This window comes from Thalia democratica, unplaced genomic scaffold, assembly GCF_965202585.1.
Source record: "Thalia democratica unplaced genomic scaffold, ktThaDemo2.hap1.1 HAP1_SCAFFOLD_963, whole genome shotgun sequence".
NCBI lineage: Eukaryota > Metazoa > Chordata > Thaliacea > Salpida > Salpidae > Thalia > Thalia democratica.
This window is the reverse complement of record NW_028139901.1, coordinates 13,481-31,388: the sequence shown is the minus strand read 5'-3', so window position 1 is coordinate 31,388 and position 17,908 is coordinate 13,481. Positions and strand designations below refer to the sequence as shown.

General features: G+C 28.9%; 1 protein-coding gene across 1 annotated transcript; it reads left to right on the top strand.

Moving 5' to 3' along the window:
• Window positions 1-397: 397 nt before the first annotated feature.
• On the top strand, window positions 398-17,579 carry LOC145847480 (RIB43A-like with coiled-coils protein 2). The gene is made up of 9 exons (XM_082953625.1): window positions 398-533; window positions 1,453-1,534; window positions 4,111-4,288; window positions 4,596-4,762; window positions 8,800-8,918; window positions 9,626-9,765; window positions 11,759-11,846; window positions 12,328-12,494; window positions 17,303-17,579. The coding sequence occupies exons 1-9, from the start codon at window positions 417-419 to the stop codon at window positions 17,382-17,384; spliced, it is 1,140 nt and encodes a 379-aa protein (XP_082809751.1). The 5' UTR covers window positions 398-416; the 3' UTR covers window positions 17,385-17,579.
• Window positions 17,580-17,908: the final 329 nt, after the last annotated feature.

Sequence of the window (17,908 nt, the reverse complement as noted above, 5' to 3'; positions counted from 1 at the left end):
GTTTTTCTACTAACTGTTTACTGTTTCTTAAAAAAAAACTAAAATACTTTCTTATATTTCCATAATTAATACAAAATTTATTTGTCATAATTATCTATAAGAATAACTATAAGCATTTGTTTAGGGTTAGTTATAAATGTTGTTTACATTTTTAGCAGGTGATTTTTAGTAGTAAAATAAGTTGTAAAAACTTAAATAAGTTATTTCAGTACAGTATAAATGTTTAGTACTTAAAAAACAAAGCTTACTTCAAAAAAAAAAATTGTGGTTTTGTAAATGTTGATAGTTTTTTTTTTTAAGTTTTTCTCTGAAAATCTTGACTTAGAATTTTTCTTTGAAAAACTTTTAGTCAAGTTTTTTCAATTTTTACAAATGTAAACCTTTTTACAACAGAAACTTTTTAAATAAAATCAAACATGTATAAACTGGACATTCCTCTGGACAGGAAGGAGGCAGCTGCCATTCAGAGAAGAAAGCAGCTGGAAAATGAAAGACAAAGCAGAATTTTCAACGCCAAACAGCGTTTGATTGGAGTTAGTTTTAGTGTTTCATGTTTTGTTGAGTTCTTTTCTTGGTTTATTAAAGTTAAAAGTTTCTAGCATTAAAAACATTAATTAAAATATATTATTATAAAATTTTAAAATATTTCAAAACAAAGTGTTCATAAATATTTTTATAATCATTTGTATTAACATTTCTTTATATTTATTTCTGAAAAAATTATTGATGCCATAGGCAATCCAACATAAAAAAGAAATTACATTAGTCTTTATATGAAAACTAAATTGCATACTATAGGGTACTTTATTTTTGTACACAAAAAAGAAGATATTTTATTAGTTTTGTAAGAATAATATGATATAAAATAGATAAATAATAGTAAAATGAACATTTCATTACTAAATTTCTTGGAAATTAAGAAAATCACCAACAACCTATCTTCTCCTTTATTTTTCAAGCTATTGACCTCAAGATTTTAGAAAAAGTTCATTACATTGTGGGAAAAATTTCCATAGTAGTAACTGATTTTTTATTTTATTTTCACAATAGGATTGTTTATTATTAAGTTAAGGCTGAACTGAGAAAGTTTAAGAAATATTGTTTAAAGACTGTAGAAGAACAAAACACAAATTTTAAATGAATATTTTTTTGTCTTTTTAACTTTGGTCCTTCCATAAGGAACCCAATGAACTAATTGACTTTGTCCGTCATATCTCAAAATTAGTTTTCATTATAAGAAACGGTAAAAATCAATTGTTAGCCAAATTGAAGATCTTAAAAATAAGGTCAACATCTAAAAAGTGCTTGCTTCTAACTCTCTATGCCCTTTATACTTGAAACTGTTTTATGTTAATTCTAGATCTTATATAAAAACTAAATTGATTTTTAGGTAAAAATAAATTTTGATTTGGATAGCAAATTCTTATACCAATATTTTTCAATAACTTTCAGATTGATAAGCAAGGAATTGACCAGCAAATAAATGACAATAAAGTTATGCGAGAAACTGAAAAGGCAAGAAATGATGCTTATAGTTAGTTTTGTTTTTGTTGTTTTAAATATTTTTTAAATAGATTATACTAAATTATTTTCTTTTCAAGCAATTATTTGCACTGTTTAATAGTTTAACAATAGCATATATATATGAATAATAATAACTTTGAAGTATATATTTTTAATAGTTGTTCAATTAAGTTTGAAAATAACAAGCATAAATTAAATAAATAAAACGTTTTAACAATGTAAAAAATATGTGTTTAATTACTTTGTTGTTTACATGTTTAAAATAGCAATAGTGTACTTTAGGGTATTTTAAATTAATAATTTCTTTATAAATTTTCGAATGACTTCCAGTAACTTTCATTAATACCTCTAGTTGAGTTTCATGGTTTCTATGCATATGTTGTAAAAAGAAGTATGAAGAAACTTTTTTGGCTCATATTGACCTGTTTTTGTACATGTTCCATAGTTTTAATTGGTTTATTCTATTTTATATTTATATTATGTATCAAAACTTAGTTGTTTTATAAAAAATATATATGTTTTTTTTACATCATTTTTATCGAATGTATACAACTTTTTAAATTAAGAAGAAATTAAAATTACAGAAAAGCACAATTTTTAAGGACATAGGGATGTTCCAACTTTTTTTTTATATAAAAGTTAACATAAGACCTTATATGAAAGCTCTAATTATATACTATAAAATTTTAATCACAGAATCACGAAATATTTTTTAACATCAGAAAAATCATCAGTTGTGCAAAAAGTTTCTAGTAAAAATGTATGGAGGAATAATTTTTAATTGCCAATTTTCTTGAATTTTTGAAAAGTTCACTAAAAATCTATCTTCTTCATTTTTTGGTCAATTAACCTTAGATTTTTAGGAAATGTTCCTTGCATTAATAGAAAAAATCTTTTGTAACAATTTGAAAATGCATACAATTTAAAAATTTCATGACAAAAAAAAATCAATTAAAGATTTTATATTTTTGAACTTTTTTTACTCAAAGTAAAAATGTTCCTACAATAGAAGTGTTTATTATTTAGTTAAGATTAAATAGAAAAAGTTTCAGAAAGATTGCTTAAAAACTGTTAAAGAAGATAGGCTTTATATGAAATAGTCTTTTCTTGCCTTTTTACTTTGGTCCTTATTTGAGGAACCTATTGAGCTTTCTGACTTTGTATGTTCATATATCAAACACTAATTTGCATTAAAAAAAAACAGTAAAAATCAAATACTAACTAAATAAAAGATCTTTAAAATAAGATAAACATGTAAAAAAAAGCCTACTTCTCTATGCCCTTTTTTGCAAGGCTGAATAAAAAAATATTGTATGTTAATTTTTAAAAAAGTTAATTTACATACTGTTAAAAGTTTACTTAAAGTCTTTTTTTTCAGCTTTGTTCACACAAAAATTGAAAACTTTTTCACAACATTTAAGAAAAATTACTGTAAGATTTTTTCCTTCATTTTTTGAGCTAGAGACTCGAACTTTCAGGAAATGATCCTTTTATAATTTAAAAAACTTTAAATGTTGGAATTTTATAAATTTAAAAAATAAAAATTTTAGATTATAAAAACAGAATAGAAGTTGTTTTTTTTTAATAAAAAACTTATTTTTTAAAATTAAAAAAATTCCTGCATTTAATCTTTTTTAAATTTAATAAATTCTGTGAAAATTTGAAGAAGATTGCTCAAAAAATGAAGGAGGAGATAGATTTTTAGTGAAATGGTCTTTTTTCAAGTTTTTAGTTTGTGCCTTCCGTTAGGAACTTATTAAGGTCACCGATTTTGATCACTCATATCTCAAAAATTACTTTGAGTTTTTTCAAGCGGTTAAAAATTTCTGATAGCTCAGATAAAACTCTATAAAATAAGATCAACTTGTAAAAATTAAGGTGGACCCCCCTATTCTCTAACTGACGTTGAAATTTAGTTTACTAAAGATACTAAGCTGTGATAAAAATAAATAATTTTCAATAAAACCATATGGAGATTGAGACATTTTTTACATGTTTATCTTATTTTAAAGGCCTTTAAATTATCTAACAGTTGCTTTTTATAAGCAAAAAAAGTTTTTGGATATAAAAATACAAAGTTGAGAGGTCAGTAATATACTTATGGAAGGGAAAAGTTAAGGGCATAGAGGTGGGGGTAAAACACTTTTTTTTCACAATTTTATCTTAGTTTATATAGTTTTTAAAGCTACAAGATCCTTTTTGCAGATTTTGAAAATTTAAAATATTATAGCCGGTCAAAGTCAAACATTTGTCGGTTTGAGACATAGCCGGTCAAAGTTGAAGACAATTATAGGCTCCTTATAGGAGGCGCAAGCTAAAGCAGCTAAGATAGACCATTTCACTAAAAAAATATTTTCTGCTACGTTTTTTAAGATAACTACCTCAAACTTTTAGTAAATGTTCCTTTCAATATTTAAAAAAATCTGTTGCAAGGAATTTAAAAACATATTTTTTTTTTATAAAAGATAAACAAAAAAAACTTTTTCATTATTTAACAGTGAAAGACATTTAAATGCGTGTACTTTTACGATCAATAGTATAAAAAATTACTGATGACATTTTACTTAACTATTTTCAACCGAACAGTGAGGGACATGGTGAGAAACGACAACATAGCGGTGCTGCTAGAACAGAGGGAGGCGAAGGACGTGAGGCAGTTGAACAAGTGCGTCAACGACTTCAGGGTCAGATACCAGCAGCCTGAAACGAGGAGGGAGTACGACCTGTACGATCCCAACTCCAAGAAGAAGGATCAGCCCGCCAGGTGAGAGAAGTGTGAATTTTACTTGTTTCTGACTCAGTCTTTAAACGTAGTGTTTTTATTTGACTTTTATTAATAGTTATAGTTGCCAAGCTTAGTTTTGAAGTTGGTTGTGTCTGTTATTCGAAGGTGTATATATACAGAAAACCACAAACCCTCTTAGTTTTTGAATACAGAAAATCGATTTGCTTTCTCGAATATAGCAAATTTAAGTCATAAGTGAATGTATAACATAACTTATTTCAAAGAACTCTTGCGTACTAATCAACAAAATTAGTCATGAAATGTTATACGCGCCAATATTTCGAAGGATATCGGACGACGACCCGCGATGCACCTTGTCTTCCATGCAGAAGTTCCAGGGAGAGGATCTGTCTTCCAAGAGGCGCGAGAAGATGCAGCAGGAGCAGAGGAGGGAGTGGGCGATGCAGCAGCTGAAGGAAAAACAGAACGCCATCCAGCAGCAGAAGGAAGCGGGTTGGATGATTGTTTGTTTATTTAATTAAATATGTATACATTTTAGTTTTATGTTTATTTAGAGGAATATATATGTATAATTTAGTTTGTATATTTGTATGCATTGTTTTATGTTTTTTTAAAATATGTATATATATAACTTAGTTGTTTTGTTTGTGTGAAAGTATATACTTTAGTTTTATGTTCATATATCTGTACATTGTTGAAAGAGAAATAGAACGCCATTAAGAATCAGAAGGAATGTTGTCACTTATATTCGGGTTTTCGGCTATCAGGGGGAAAACAAGTTAATGGGTAATCGACAATTAAAGGGGCATTGTTTTTACAAATACTGCCATGGAAACGATTATATGTTTTGGAAGCCCTGGTTTATATTCATAAAGATGTATGTTTGATTTGTATGAAACCTTTATTATATAAATATACATGTTTTATCTTTTATGTTTTATTTAATATGGGGGTCAAGACATTTTTTTTATAAAACTAATATTGGCTTTTATATGAAAGCATAAAGTTTGAACTGTAAAAAGCTTTCAAAATAAATCCCAATTTTATTTAACTTAAAAGATAATGTAACTTAAAGAATATTTTTTGGACAAATATATGGGCCTTGACTTTAATTGTTAATTTTATTAGAAATTTCAAAATACTCTAAAAATCTGCTTAATTTTTAAAGTTTTGATTTGTAAAGTAAACAGTTTTTAAATATTATTCACACCATTACCAATTTCAAACTTTTGAGCTTTCGAAGAGTTAATTTAAGAGTTAGTGTTTTCGCGAAAAATACCAAAAACATCCTCAATAAAAAAGTCTTATAGTATGTTCAAAATTTCTGCATTAGTGTAGTAGAAGTACTAATATTTTGTATAAAAACAAATTAACTGTTTAAACTTTCAAATTAAAAATAAATAAAAAATAAAAAGAATAAAATTGTTTACCTTTTTGTTTGCACATCCCACAGGTAACTTTCTTAACTCACTGCATATCTCTTAAAAATTTCTTTGATTTCTTGAGCTGTAAAGCTTATGGCTAGCTGTGTAAAAATTATACAAAGTAAGATCAACTTGTAAAAACAATAAAAATCATCTATGGCCGTAGCTGTTGTAACACTTTTGATCAGAATAACTTACAAGAAAAAATATATTTATATATATATATGTATATTTGCTTTTGACATACTCAACATAAAATTTTTCCAACCTTCTAACAATCTAATATTTTTAATTAATTGTTTTAAACGTTTTATAACTTTTTTTATATTTTGGAATCATTTCTCAATTTAAAAAATGTCTGAAGTAGCTAAGTGTTTAAGAATATAATGAGTTTATGATCATTGTACATTGCATAAATTGCATATTGTTTCTACTTTAGCCAAGACGACTTTTAACAAGTTATGTAATGATTTCGGTAGAAAAGTGTTTATATTTTCAGAAAGGATTGCAGATTTTTACTTAAAAAGAACCTTGTGGGCCATATTAAAAAAAAGTTACTTCACATGCTATGATTTTTTAATAATTTAGTTAACATATATTTAGGAGCAAATATTTTATGAAAAAAATTAACATAAGCATCAAAGTTTACTTTCAATCAAAAAAAGCTTATTTTTAATTTTTTTTTCTTCCTTGCCTAAACATCTAAAGTTTTAACCTGCCATTCTGCGGGCAAATCATTAAGTTTTAGTAAAACTGTCTTATTTTCTGAGCTTTAACTCTGCTACTTTCACAAAAAAAAAACGATGTGACTCTCAAATTTTGATCGCTTATACCTCTAATTATAATTGTAAAAGAAAGCTTTAAAGATATAAGCGATCAAAGTTAAAGAGTTACATATTTTTTTTGTGAAAGTAGCAAAATTTAAGCACTAAAAATAAGACTGTTTTACTATGAATCTGTATCCTCTTTCTACAATTAATTAATGTTCTAAAAACCTTCCTCGTCTCTTATTTAAAAATTATATTAATTATGCCTAATTTTAGTTTTTTGTATTAAATTTTTGTTTTATAGCTTTAGATAAGTATATTCTGACATGTTTTTTCTACCGAACACTTTGTAAAACTTGGTGTATTAAAAGTAGCGCTTTCGATAAAAATAGTTCACTACTAATTGAATTTTAATAAATATAAGATCCTGTACAATTTGATTTCAGGAAAACATTTAGTACAAGTGTGCTTTAAATTACCAAGACTTGTAATTTCAAGATATGGTTTTATTTGTTGCAGAAATTTTTCGTACATCTGAGTAGATGAGTTCAAAGTTGAATGAAGCTAATGACTTTAGTCCTTAGTTTTTAAGGCTTAGAATAAACATTTATAAGTTCATAGTTGAGAATTCGAAGATTTCGAAAGGATAAATTTATGTGGAAATAATATTTGATTTACAATTAGCTATACAAGTATTTATGTTTAACTTTAATTAATTTCTAAACATTTTGGTTAACGTACTTGATTAAGTATCAATCAATCAGACAAGTATTTGAAGTAAACGAAATTTTAATTGAGTGCACTTGTTGTAGTTTGAATGACTTTCAACTTGTACTTATTGCTTCAATTGTCTGATTGATTTGGTGGTTTTTATTTTTGTGATGTTTGTATGCAGTTGTATAGTTTTGCAAATTTGCTCCTATGAAAATTTAGTTTTAATAAAATTGTGGAATGTAAAAGCTTATTAAAAAAAGGAATGCTTATACTTATTTGTTTTAACTTTACAGGTATTAATTTGAAAAAATAAGTTAAATTAAAGATATTTTTTGTTAGTTAATTATTAAATTTTAAGTTTGAATATAAGTTTTGAGTTAACTTAAACACGAAAGTTTTTATTAAAGAAAAATTTAACATTTTCTCTGATATAGGTTAAATATCTTACAAAATATGAAAACTTCAAAGATGCTCTTTTTAAAAATATTTAAGCAACTAGATTGATTGGACAGAAATTTAACAATACAAATCGTATTTCATTATAAATATTTCAATGAAAAATAGTATACTAGATAATTTCTGTTCAATGTAACAAAAAATAGCCTTTAAATATAAATACTCCATAACATTAAAAACATAATAAACTATTCTGTATACTCTTTTTACTATCTCTTTAAACGTTTAATTCCTCACAATACAAACTACGACCATTCTGAGTTATTATGAGTTTACTCTTTCAATGAATAGTTTTTTTTTTTTACCAACCTAAGCTTAATAGTTAGATGTGTATTACAAGTATGTACTTTTTTTGTAATTATACATTTTATCTTTTAATATTTTCACTTATAGTTTAATTTTACAATCATAGTATTATGTTTAGACCTTCTAGTATACTTTTTTGTTTTTTAATTTTTTTCTTTTAATATGGCTTTTTTAATTTTTTGTAATTCATACTGTATTTTTGTGTTTGTAGTAGTTATAAAACTCAATTTTGAGCAATGAACTGTATAAAATGAAAGATCCATTATGACATGTATCTAGTATAATAATTGCTAAAATACATGTTTTATTGATGTATAATATACTTGTATACATAATTATAGCTATGACTTGTTATTTGATACAATTTAAAAAGTTAATTCAAGTTGTTGTATAAAGCTATGAAAATTAGTGAAAAATTTTATTAGTTAAGCTTATGCATAATTTACAAAGTTTTAAAGGCAATTAAACAGTATAATTGGAACGTTTTCTTTTGCTCTGTATGTGTATATTTAAATGCGTTTAACTATATAATGATTTAGTTTCAGTTAACTTTTTTATTTAATAAGTTCTTGTTTTTGTTTATCTTGTGATTAAAAGTCAACATGTGTTTATTGTATTTAAAATTTACCAAGTAATAATTAAAATAAAACAAGTATTTTATAAGTTTTTTGATGTTTGCTGAAAAAAAATCAAGTTTTTTTATTATCATTTAATTTATTTAAATTACTGAAGTTGTATTCTTTTATTCTAACTTTAATAGTCTTATAAAAATAATTTGTGTTTAACTTTTAATAAAACATAATCTGTATCATTTTAAAAACGTATTGTTTTAATTGTACTATTATTTAAAAAAATACTTTAGACCGATTGTACGATTTGAAGCGCGTGGAGCAAGACATGAGGTCTTTGGAGCTTGAAGCCGCAGAAAGGGCCACCAGAAGAAACATCGCGATATCGGAGAAGAACTTCAATTTGAAACAAGTTTGAGTTGTTTGTACTAGCATTGTATCTTAATATCTTATGATACTTATCGTAGTCTTTAAAATATTACAATTTTTACAGAAACGTTTTTTGTTAGTAAAATTAATACTATACTTGGTAACAATCTAGGAGTCAACTAGTTTGTAAATAAAATCTTTATACTAAGTGTTCTTTGTTTCTAAGCTTCAATAAATTGAATTAAACAATTTAGATATTTGACGAAGAATAAGTTAAACCAGCATATGAAAGTTATTCTAGTACGAACATGAATGTACTTGAATAGCTTAAAATTAACTTTAAATGTTTTCATCTTCTAACAGGTTTTAACGGATTTAAAAAAATCAGGATGACTCAGGCTAGCTTAATAACGTCTATAAGATAATTTTTTGACTAAAACGAGTTGCAACTCTGTGTTTGAAGTAAATTAAACTTAACTTCTATTGAAGCTAAACTGTTCTAGTATAAATATTGATATCACGAACTATTTAGAACTGAGTTTTAATTTTCTTATATCTAAACTTCTATCTCGACTAAAATTATTTGCATTTTTACTGTTATATTTTTTTATATAAAAAACGCATATGAGTAGTTTTATTTTCACAAAAGCGAGTCAGCGACGTTATTTTAAATTTTAATGAAAGATGAACTAAAGTTTTATTTGACAAAATTTAATTTTTTTTAAATATTTGAAATTTTCTTCTACCAAGGCGCAAGAGAAGAGCATGCAAGACGCGAAGCAGAAAGAGCAGGAAGAAATGGACAATTACACGGAGATATCCAACCAGGCTTTCGGAGATTTTCTCACTGAAAACCCGCAAACAGCCATCAGCGCCCTCGGAAAGCATCGGTGAGTGTTGTATCAAATTTATTAATGTCAATTGAATTTTTATTAGTTTTTATTTTTTTATGAAATATATTAATTAAAAGTTTTTTAAATTCTATTCCTACCTTGGAAAGCATCGGTACATGTTTTATTGGTTTATTCCATTTTTTAGTTAATAAATTTTGATTTGTTTAGTTGATTAGTTTTGTAGCTTTGTATTATCCCTTGCAAATTTATTTGTTGTAACCCTCGAAACTTATCTAACTTTTAATGAAATTAAAAGTAATCGAGTATATTAAACTAGCAAAAACGACGTAATTTAAAAACTTCGATTTGTGTCTGGAGTTTTGAAAGTATTTAATTATAATTTGATATAAATATTTTTTTTACTTTGATCAATAGCAAGTTTTATGCAGTAATCAGGGTTGCTACACACTCAGGGAAATCAGGGAATTTTTAAGTTATTGAAAATCTCAGGGAAACTTAAAGAATTTTGATTCTTTTTTTAACTCAGGGAAACTCAGGGCAGTTTTGGTTTTTCTAAAAATTTTATGAAAATTTTAAGATATTTTTAAAAACCTCAGGGAAAATTTTTCCTTGATCTAGAATGAGGTTTAGTTAAGGCCATAGGGGGGGGGGTCCAACATTTTTTTTTACTAAAATTAACTTTGGCTTTTATATGAAAGCTTAAAGTACAAACTATAAGCCAGTTTTTATAGAATTCAAAAATATCATTTAACTTTAGAGATATTTAACTTTTTGTAAAAATTTTCCAATATAAACGTATGGACCGCAAATTTTTTGGGGTCAATTTTCTCGGAAATTTTAAAATTCACTAAAAACCTATCTCCTCCTTCATTTTTTGACCTAGAGACTTCAAATTTTCAGGAAATGTTCCTTTTAATATTTTGAAGAATCGTACTGTTGGAATTTTTGAAATTTTGAAAAATAAAAATTTTATCCACAAAAAACTAAAAAAAAGGGTAGTTTTTTGACAATATTTTTTTTTTACTCAAAATTAAAAAATTTCTTACAATAGATCTCTTTAAAATTTAATGATACACATTCTGTGAAAATTTGAGAAAGATTACTCAAAAAATGAAAGAGGAGATAGATTTTTAGTGAAATAGTCTTTTTTCGCATTTTTAGTTTTCGCCTTCCATAAGGAACGTATTGAACGCCCTTTCTTTGATCGCTTATATCTCAAAAGTTACTTTGAGTTTTTTTAAGCGGTTAAAAGTGTCTGATAGCTCAAATTAAATTCTACAAAATAAGATCAAGTTGAAAAAACAAAGTGGACCCCCCCCTATGGCCTTAATCCAGTTTCAATAATTTGTTCAAAAAAGTTAATTTTGTTAATTTTTTTCTGCTTAATAAGAAACTTTATAGCCTTACGGCTAGTTCTTCAATATTCTTAGAATTTTCTTTGTAGTTTTTTAATATATAATAAATTTTTTATAGGTTTGAAAAAAAATCAGAGAAACTTAGGGAAGTTTAAGGTTACTCAGAAAAGATTTTTTGACTCGAAGAGTGGCAACCCTGAGTAAGAGAGAATTTTTAAAGCTGAAATTTTTTCAAAGTTATGATTATTATCAAAGTAATAGATAGTCAATATGTTTTTCCGAAGTAATAACTCATTAAATATTTTTTCAGAGTAATATCTCATTAAATATTTTTTCAGAGTTCAGAGTAATTACAGCTTTCATGCAGTAATAGAGACATTGTAAAGCTACTTTTTTTTCTCAGAATTATAATATCATCTTTGTATCTGGAGTAATAAAATTAATAACATTGTTTTTTTTTTCAAAGTGATACCTCATTAAATATTTTTTCAGAGTAATATCTCATTAAATATTTTTTCAGAGTTCAGAGTAATTACAGCTTTCATGCAGTAATAGAGACATTGTAAAGCTACTTTTTTTTTCTCAGAATTATAATATCATCTTTGTATCTGGAGTAATAAAATTAATAACATTGTTTTTTTTTCAAAGTGATACCTCATTAAATATTTTTTCAGAGTGATAACAGATAGGTGGAAAGGAATGTCGGATGCCCAATTGGAAGAAATCAGAAAAACTCAGGAAGCACAGCGTCAGGACAAAATTGTCAGTTCAATTATGTTTTTAAATTTAAATTATTTCCAAGTGTTTTTTCCATACTACAGTTGTTTTGCTAGGCTAGAGTTCAATAGTTTTTGCTATTTAAGCTTTGGTAAAATTAAAAGATCCAAAATAAAGCGACTGTTTCAAAATATGTTTGAAAATATCTTTTAATGCATTTATAAATGTAATCAAGGTAAATAAAATCAATTTACCTATTGTCCTTTATTTATACAACCTTTAAAAAAACAATACTAATTATGAAGTAAGTTTATAACTTAGGAATTTTCTATGAAAATATAATTCTAAAACAAATAAGAGTTGTACATTTGGAAGTCTATCCATTGAATTTCTTATATCTTGCCAATTTATATTCTGATAAAAATAACGAAACATCATCAAAGAGTATGACAAGATTTTGTATGCACTTCACTACTCAACTAATTGTTTGTACTCATTTTGTTTCACATTTTCAACTTGACAACAGAGATCGAAGCAGGAAGAGTCGCAAATGAGCCTGGAGTGGGATCGCCAGCGCATGATCGAGACGAAAGCGGGAACGCTGATGGAGCAGCGTCAGGAGAGGCTGAGGAGGCAGCTGAGGAAAGAGCAAGACGACGCAAACAAGTACCTAAATCAGGAGCAGAAAGCGCAGTAAGTATTTATAACAAGTACCTCAATCAGGAGCAGAAAGCGCAGTAAGTATTTGTAACAAGTTCCTCGATCAGGAGCAGAAAGCGCAGTAAGTATTTGTAACACGTACCTTAATCAGGATGGCTCAGTAAGTATTTGTAACAAGTACCTCAATCAGGAAAGCTCAGTAAGTATTTGTAACAAGTACCTCAACCAGAAAGCTCAGTAAGTATTTGTAGCAAGTACCTCAATCAGAAAGCTCAGTAAGTATTTGTAACAAGTACCTCAATCAGGATGGCTCAGTAAGTATTTATAACAAGTACCTCAATCAGGAAAGCTCAGTAAGTATTTGTAACAAGTACCTCAATCAGGAAGCGCAGTAAGTATTTGTAACAAGTACCTCAATCAGGATGGCTCAGTAAGTATTTGTAACAACTACCTCAATCAGGAAAGCTCAGTAAGTATTTGTAACAAGCACCTCAATCAGGATGGCTCAGTAAGTATTTGTAACAAGTACCTCAACCAGAAAGCTCAGTAAGTATTTGTAACAAGTACCTCAATCAGGAAAGCTCAGTAAGTATTTGTAACAAGTACCTCAATCAGGAAGCGCAGTAAGTATTTGTAACAAGTACCTCAATCAGGATGGCTCAGTAAGTATTTGTAACAAGTACCTCAATCAGGAAAGCTCAGTAAGTATTTGTAACAAGTACCTCAATCAGGAAGCGCAGTAAGTATTTGTAACAAGTACCTCAATCAGGATGGCTCAGTAAGTATTTGTAACAAGTTCCTCAATCAGGAAAGCTCAGTAAGTATTTGTAAGAAGTACCTCAATCAGGAAAGCTCAGTAAGTATTTATAACAAGTACCTCAATCAGGAAAGCTCAGTAAGTATTTGTAACAAGTACCTCAATCAGGATGGCTCAGTAAGTATTTGTAGCAAGTACCTCAATCAGGAAAGCTCAGTAAGTATTTGTAACAAGTACCTCAATCAGGAAAGCTCAGTAAGTATTTGTAACAAGTACCTCAATCAGGATGGCTCAGTAAGTATTTGTAACAAGTACCTCAATCAGGAAAGCTCAGTAAGTATTTGTAACAAGTACCTCAATCAGGATGGCTCAGTAAGTGTTTGTAACAAGTACCTCAATCAGGAAAGTTCAGTAAGTATTTGTAAGAAGTACCTCAATCAGGATGGCTCAGTAAGTATTTGTAGCAAGTACCTCAATCAGGAAAGCTCAGTAAGTATTTGTAACAAGTACCTCAATCAGGAAAGCTCAGTAAGTATTTGTAACAAGTACCTCAATCAGGATGGCTCAGTAAGTATTTGTAACAAGTACCTCAATCAGGAAAGCTCAGTAAGTATTTGTAACAAGTACCTCAATCAGGATGGCTCAGTAAGTGTTTGTAACAAGTACCTCAATCAGGAAAGTTCAGTAAGTATTTGTAAGAAGTACCTCAATCAGGATGGCTCAGTAAGTATTTGTGACAAGTACCTCAATCAGGATGGCTCAGTAAGTATTTGTAACAAGTACCTCAATCAGGAAAGCTCAGTAAGTATTTGTAACAAGTTCCTCAATCAGGAAAGCTCAGTAAGTATTTGTAAGAAGTACCTCAATCAGGAAAGCTCAGTAAGTATTTATAACAAGTACCTCAATCAGGAAAGCTCAGTAAGTATTTGTAACAAGTACCTCAATCAGGATGGCTCAGTAAGTATTTGTAGCAAGTACCTCAATCAGGAAAGCTCAGTAAGTATTTGTAACAAGTACCTCAATCAGGAAAGCTCAGTAAGTATTTGTAACAAGTACCTCAATCAGGATGGCTCAGTAAGTATTTGTAACAAGTACCTCAATCAGGAAAGCTCAGTAAGTATTTGTAACAAGTACCTCAATCAGGATGGCTCAGTAAGTGTTTGTAACAAGTACCTCAATCAGGAAAGTTCAGTAAGTATTTGTAAGAAGTACCTCAATCAGGATGGCTCAGTAAGTATTTGTAGCAAGTACCTCAATCAGGAAAGCTCAGTAAGTATTTGTAACAAGTACCTCAATCAGGAAAGCTCAGTAAGTATTTGTAACAAGTACCTCAATCAGGATGGCTCAGTAAGTATTTGTAACAAGTACCTCAATCAGGAAAGCTCAGTAAGTATTTGTAACAAGTACCTCAATCAGGATGGCTCAGTAAGTGTTTGTAACAAGTACCTCAATCAGGAAAGTTCAGTAAGTATTTGTAAGAAGTACCTCAATCAGGATGGCTCAGTAAGTATTTGTGACAAGTACCTCAATCAGGATGGCTCAGTAAGTATTTGTAACAAGTACCTCAATCAGGATGCTCAGTAAGTATTTGTAACAAGTATCTCAATCAGGAAAGCTCAGTAAGTATTTGTAACAAGCACCTCAATCAGGAAAGCTCAGTAAGTATTTGTAACAAGCACCTCAATCAGGAAAGCGCAGTAAGTATTTGTGACAAGTACCTCAACCAGGATGGCTCCGTAAGTATTTGTAACAAGTACCTCAATCAGGAAAGCTCAGTAAGTATTTGTAACAAGTACCTCAATCAGGAAAGCTCAGTAAATATTTGTAACAAGTACCTCAATCAGGATGGCTCAGTAAGTATTTGTAACAAGTACCTCAATCAGGAAAGCTCAGTAAGTATTTGTAACAAGTACCTCAATCAGGAAAGCTCAGTAAGTATTTGTAACAAGTACCTCAATCAGGAAAGCTCAGTAAGTATTTGTAACTAGTACCTCAATCAGGATGGCTCAGTAAGTATTTGTGACAAGTACCTCAATCAGGATGGCTCAGTAAGTATTTGTAGCAAGCACCTCAATCAGGATGGCTCAGTAAGTATTTGTAACAAGTACCTCAATCAGAAGGAAAGCTCAGTAAGTATTTGTAACAAGCACCTCAATCAGGAAAGCTCAGTAAGTATTTGTAACAAGTACCTCAATCAGGAAAGCTCAGTAAGTATTTGTAACAAGTTCCTCAATCAGGATGGCTCAGTAAGTATTTGTAACAAGCACCTCAATCAGGAAAGCTCAGTAAGTATTTGTAACAAGTACCTCAATCAGGATGGCTCAGTAAGTATTTGTAACAAGCACCTCAATCAGGAAAGCGCAGTAAGTATTTGTAACAAGTACCTCAATCAGGAAAGCTCAGTAAGTGTTTGTAACAAGTACCTCAATCAGGAAAGCTCAGTAAGTATTTGTAACAAGTTCCTCAATCAGGATGGCTCAGTAAGTATTTGTAACAAGTACCTCAATCAGGAAAGCTCAGTAAGTATTTGTAACAAGTACCTCAATCAGGATGCTCAGTAAGTATTTTGTAACAAGTACCTCAATCAGGAAAGCTCAGTAAGTATTTGTAACAAGCAGCTCAATCAGGAAAGCTCAGTAAGTATTTGTAACAAGCACCTCAATCAGGAAAGCTCAGTAAGTATTTGTAACAAGTACCTCAATCAGGAAAGCTCAGTAAGTATTTGTAACAAGTTCCTCAATCAGGATGGCTCAGTAAGTATTTGTAACAAGCACCTCAATCAGGAAAGCTCAGTAAGTATTTGTAACAAGTACCTCAATCAGGATGGCTCAGTAAGTATTTGTAACAAGCACCTCAATCAGGAAAGCGCAGTAAGTATTTGTAACAAGTACCTCAATCAGGAAAGCTCAGTAAGTGTTTGTAACAAGTACCTCAATCAGGAAAGCTCAGTAAGTATTTGTAACAAGTTCCTCAATCAGGATGGCTCAGTAAGTATTTGTAACAAGTACCTCAATCAGGAAAGCTCAGTAAGTATTTGTAACAAGCACCTCAATCAGGAAAGCTCAGTAAGTATTTGTAACAAGTACCTCAATCAGGATGGCTCAGTAAGTATTTGTAACAAGCACCTCAATCAGGAAAGCGCAGTAAGTATTTGTAACAAGTACCTCAATCAGGAAGCTCAGTAAGTGTTTGTAACAAGTACCTCAATCAGGAAAGCTCAGTAAGTATTTGTAACAAGTTCCTCAATCAGGATGGCTCAGTAAGTATTTGTAACAAGTACCTCAATCAGGAAAGCTCAGTAAGTATTTGTAACAAGTACCTCAATCAGGATGCTCAGTAAGTATTTGTAACAAGTACCTCAATCAGGAAAGCTCAGTAAGTATTTGTAACAAGTACCTCAATCAGGATGGCTCAGTAAGTATTTGTAACACGTACCTTAATCAGGAAAGCTCAGTAAGTATTTGTAACAAGTACCTCAATCAGGAAAGCTCAGTAAGTATATTTGTAACAAGTACCTCAATCAGGAAAGCTCAGTAAGTATTTGTAACAAGTACCTCAATCAGGAAAGCTCAGTAAGAATTTGTTTATTACAAATACCTTATTACAAATACCTCAATTAGAAACAAAAAGCTCAATAAGTAGACATTTGGATTTACTATTTAGTGTTGTTATATTTAAAATGTGTAACTTAGACCAGTAACAAAACTAAAGCTTTAAAAAAACGGAATAAAATCGTCTGAATATTATTATTCTTTTACATATAAAACAAGTTTTGAATTTAATTTTTAACAAAAAAGAATGTAAAAAATTTTTTAAACTTATGCCTTGGTTTTATTTCTAAAAGGCATAATTAAATACATACTTTAATTCTTTTTATTTAAAATTTTATAGTAGCTGATCCATTTTTTTAACTATAACCAGTAAACTACTTGTAATTTCATTATAGTAACATATCTTATAACTAACCAAAATTAATCCAATTACAAAAAAATACTTTCATCACTTTTTACAGGCGTATGTTTAAAATACTTTACGCTATCAAAGCATTTTTAGTTTGTGCTGTGAACATACAATCTTATTTCAGTCAAAAGTTTTTGGACAAGGAAGTGTACATAAACCCGCCAACCGGCCAATACTTCATGCAATTCAACACAACAAGCCGATAAACACATTTTCGCCCTTTCAACACGTGTTCACTGTATCAAACACATCAGCAGTACTGTGACTTTTTCTGTAACATCTGATCCAACTTTTTTGTAACCGTTTTTTCGTATCGAATATTTCGTCTTTTGTTTTTGGTGTTTATACTCTGTGACGTATGTAAAAATTTAATGCTTACAACATGTTTTACGATAAGTTTGTCCAGTATAGTTAGAGTTACAAACTAAAATTCGTCTTTGCTTATTTGTTTGAAACTTGATTTAATCTTTTTGGCACTTATCTCTGTTTAAAGTCGAAGTGCGACTTCAGTTAGAATTCCTAAAAGTTTGTAGCCTCAAAGACACAATAAAAGTAGATTTTCAGTTACTTAATGTATATTATTTTGTTTAAATTTTTGTTGATGAACATTAACTAAAAAACCTGAACTTTACAAAACTATACAAAGTTTCCATAAAAGTTTTTAGTTTGTCAAAGACTTTTGTACTTCTGGTTTAGTACTTTAGGTAGGTATACATTGGCAGATACTTTT

Excerpts from the sequence above, each read along its gene's own strand:
- LOC145847480 (XM_082953625.1), top strand. The coding sequence starts at position 417 with ATGTATAAACTGGACATTCCTCTGGACAGGAAGGAGGCAGCTGCCATT. Across the intron at positions 9,766-11,758 it reads AGCGCCCTCGGAAAGCATCG|AGTGATAACAGATAGGTGGA; the intron begins GTGAGTGTTGTA and ends ATATTTTTTCAG. Across the intron at positions 11,847-12,327 it reads CACAGCGTCAGGACAAAATT|AGATCGAAGCAGGAAGAGTC; the intron begins GTCAGTTCAATT and ends ACTTGACAACAG.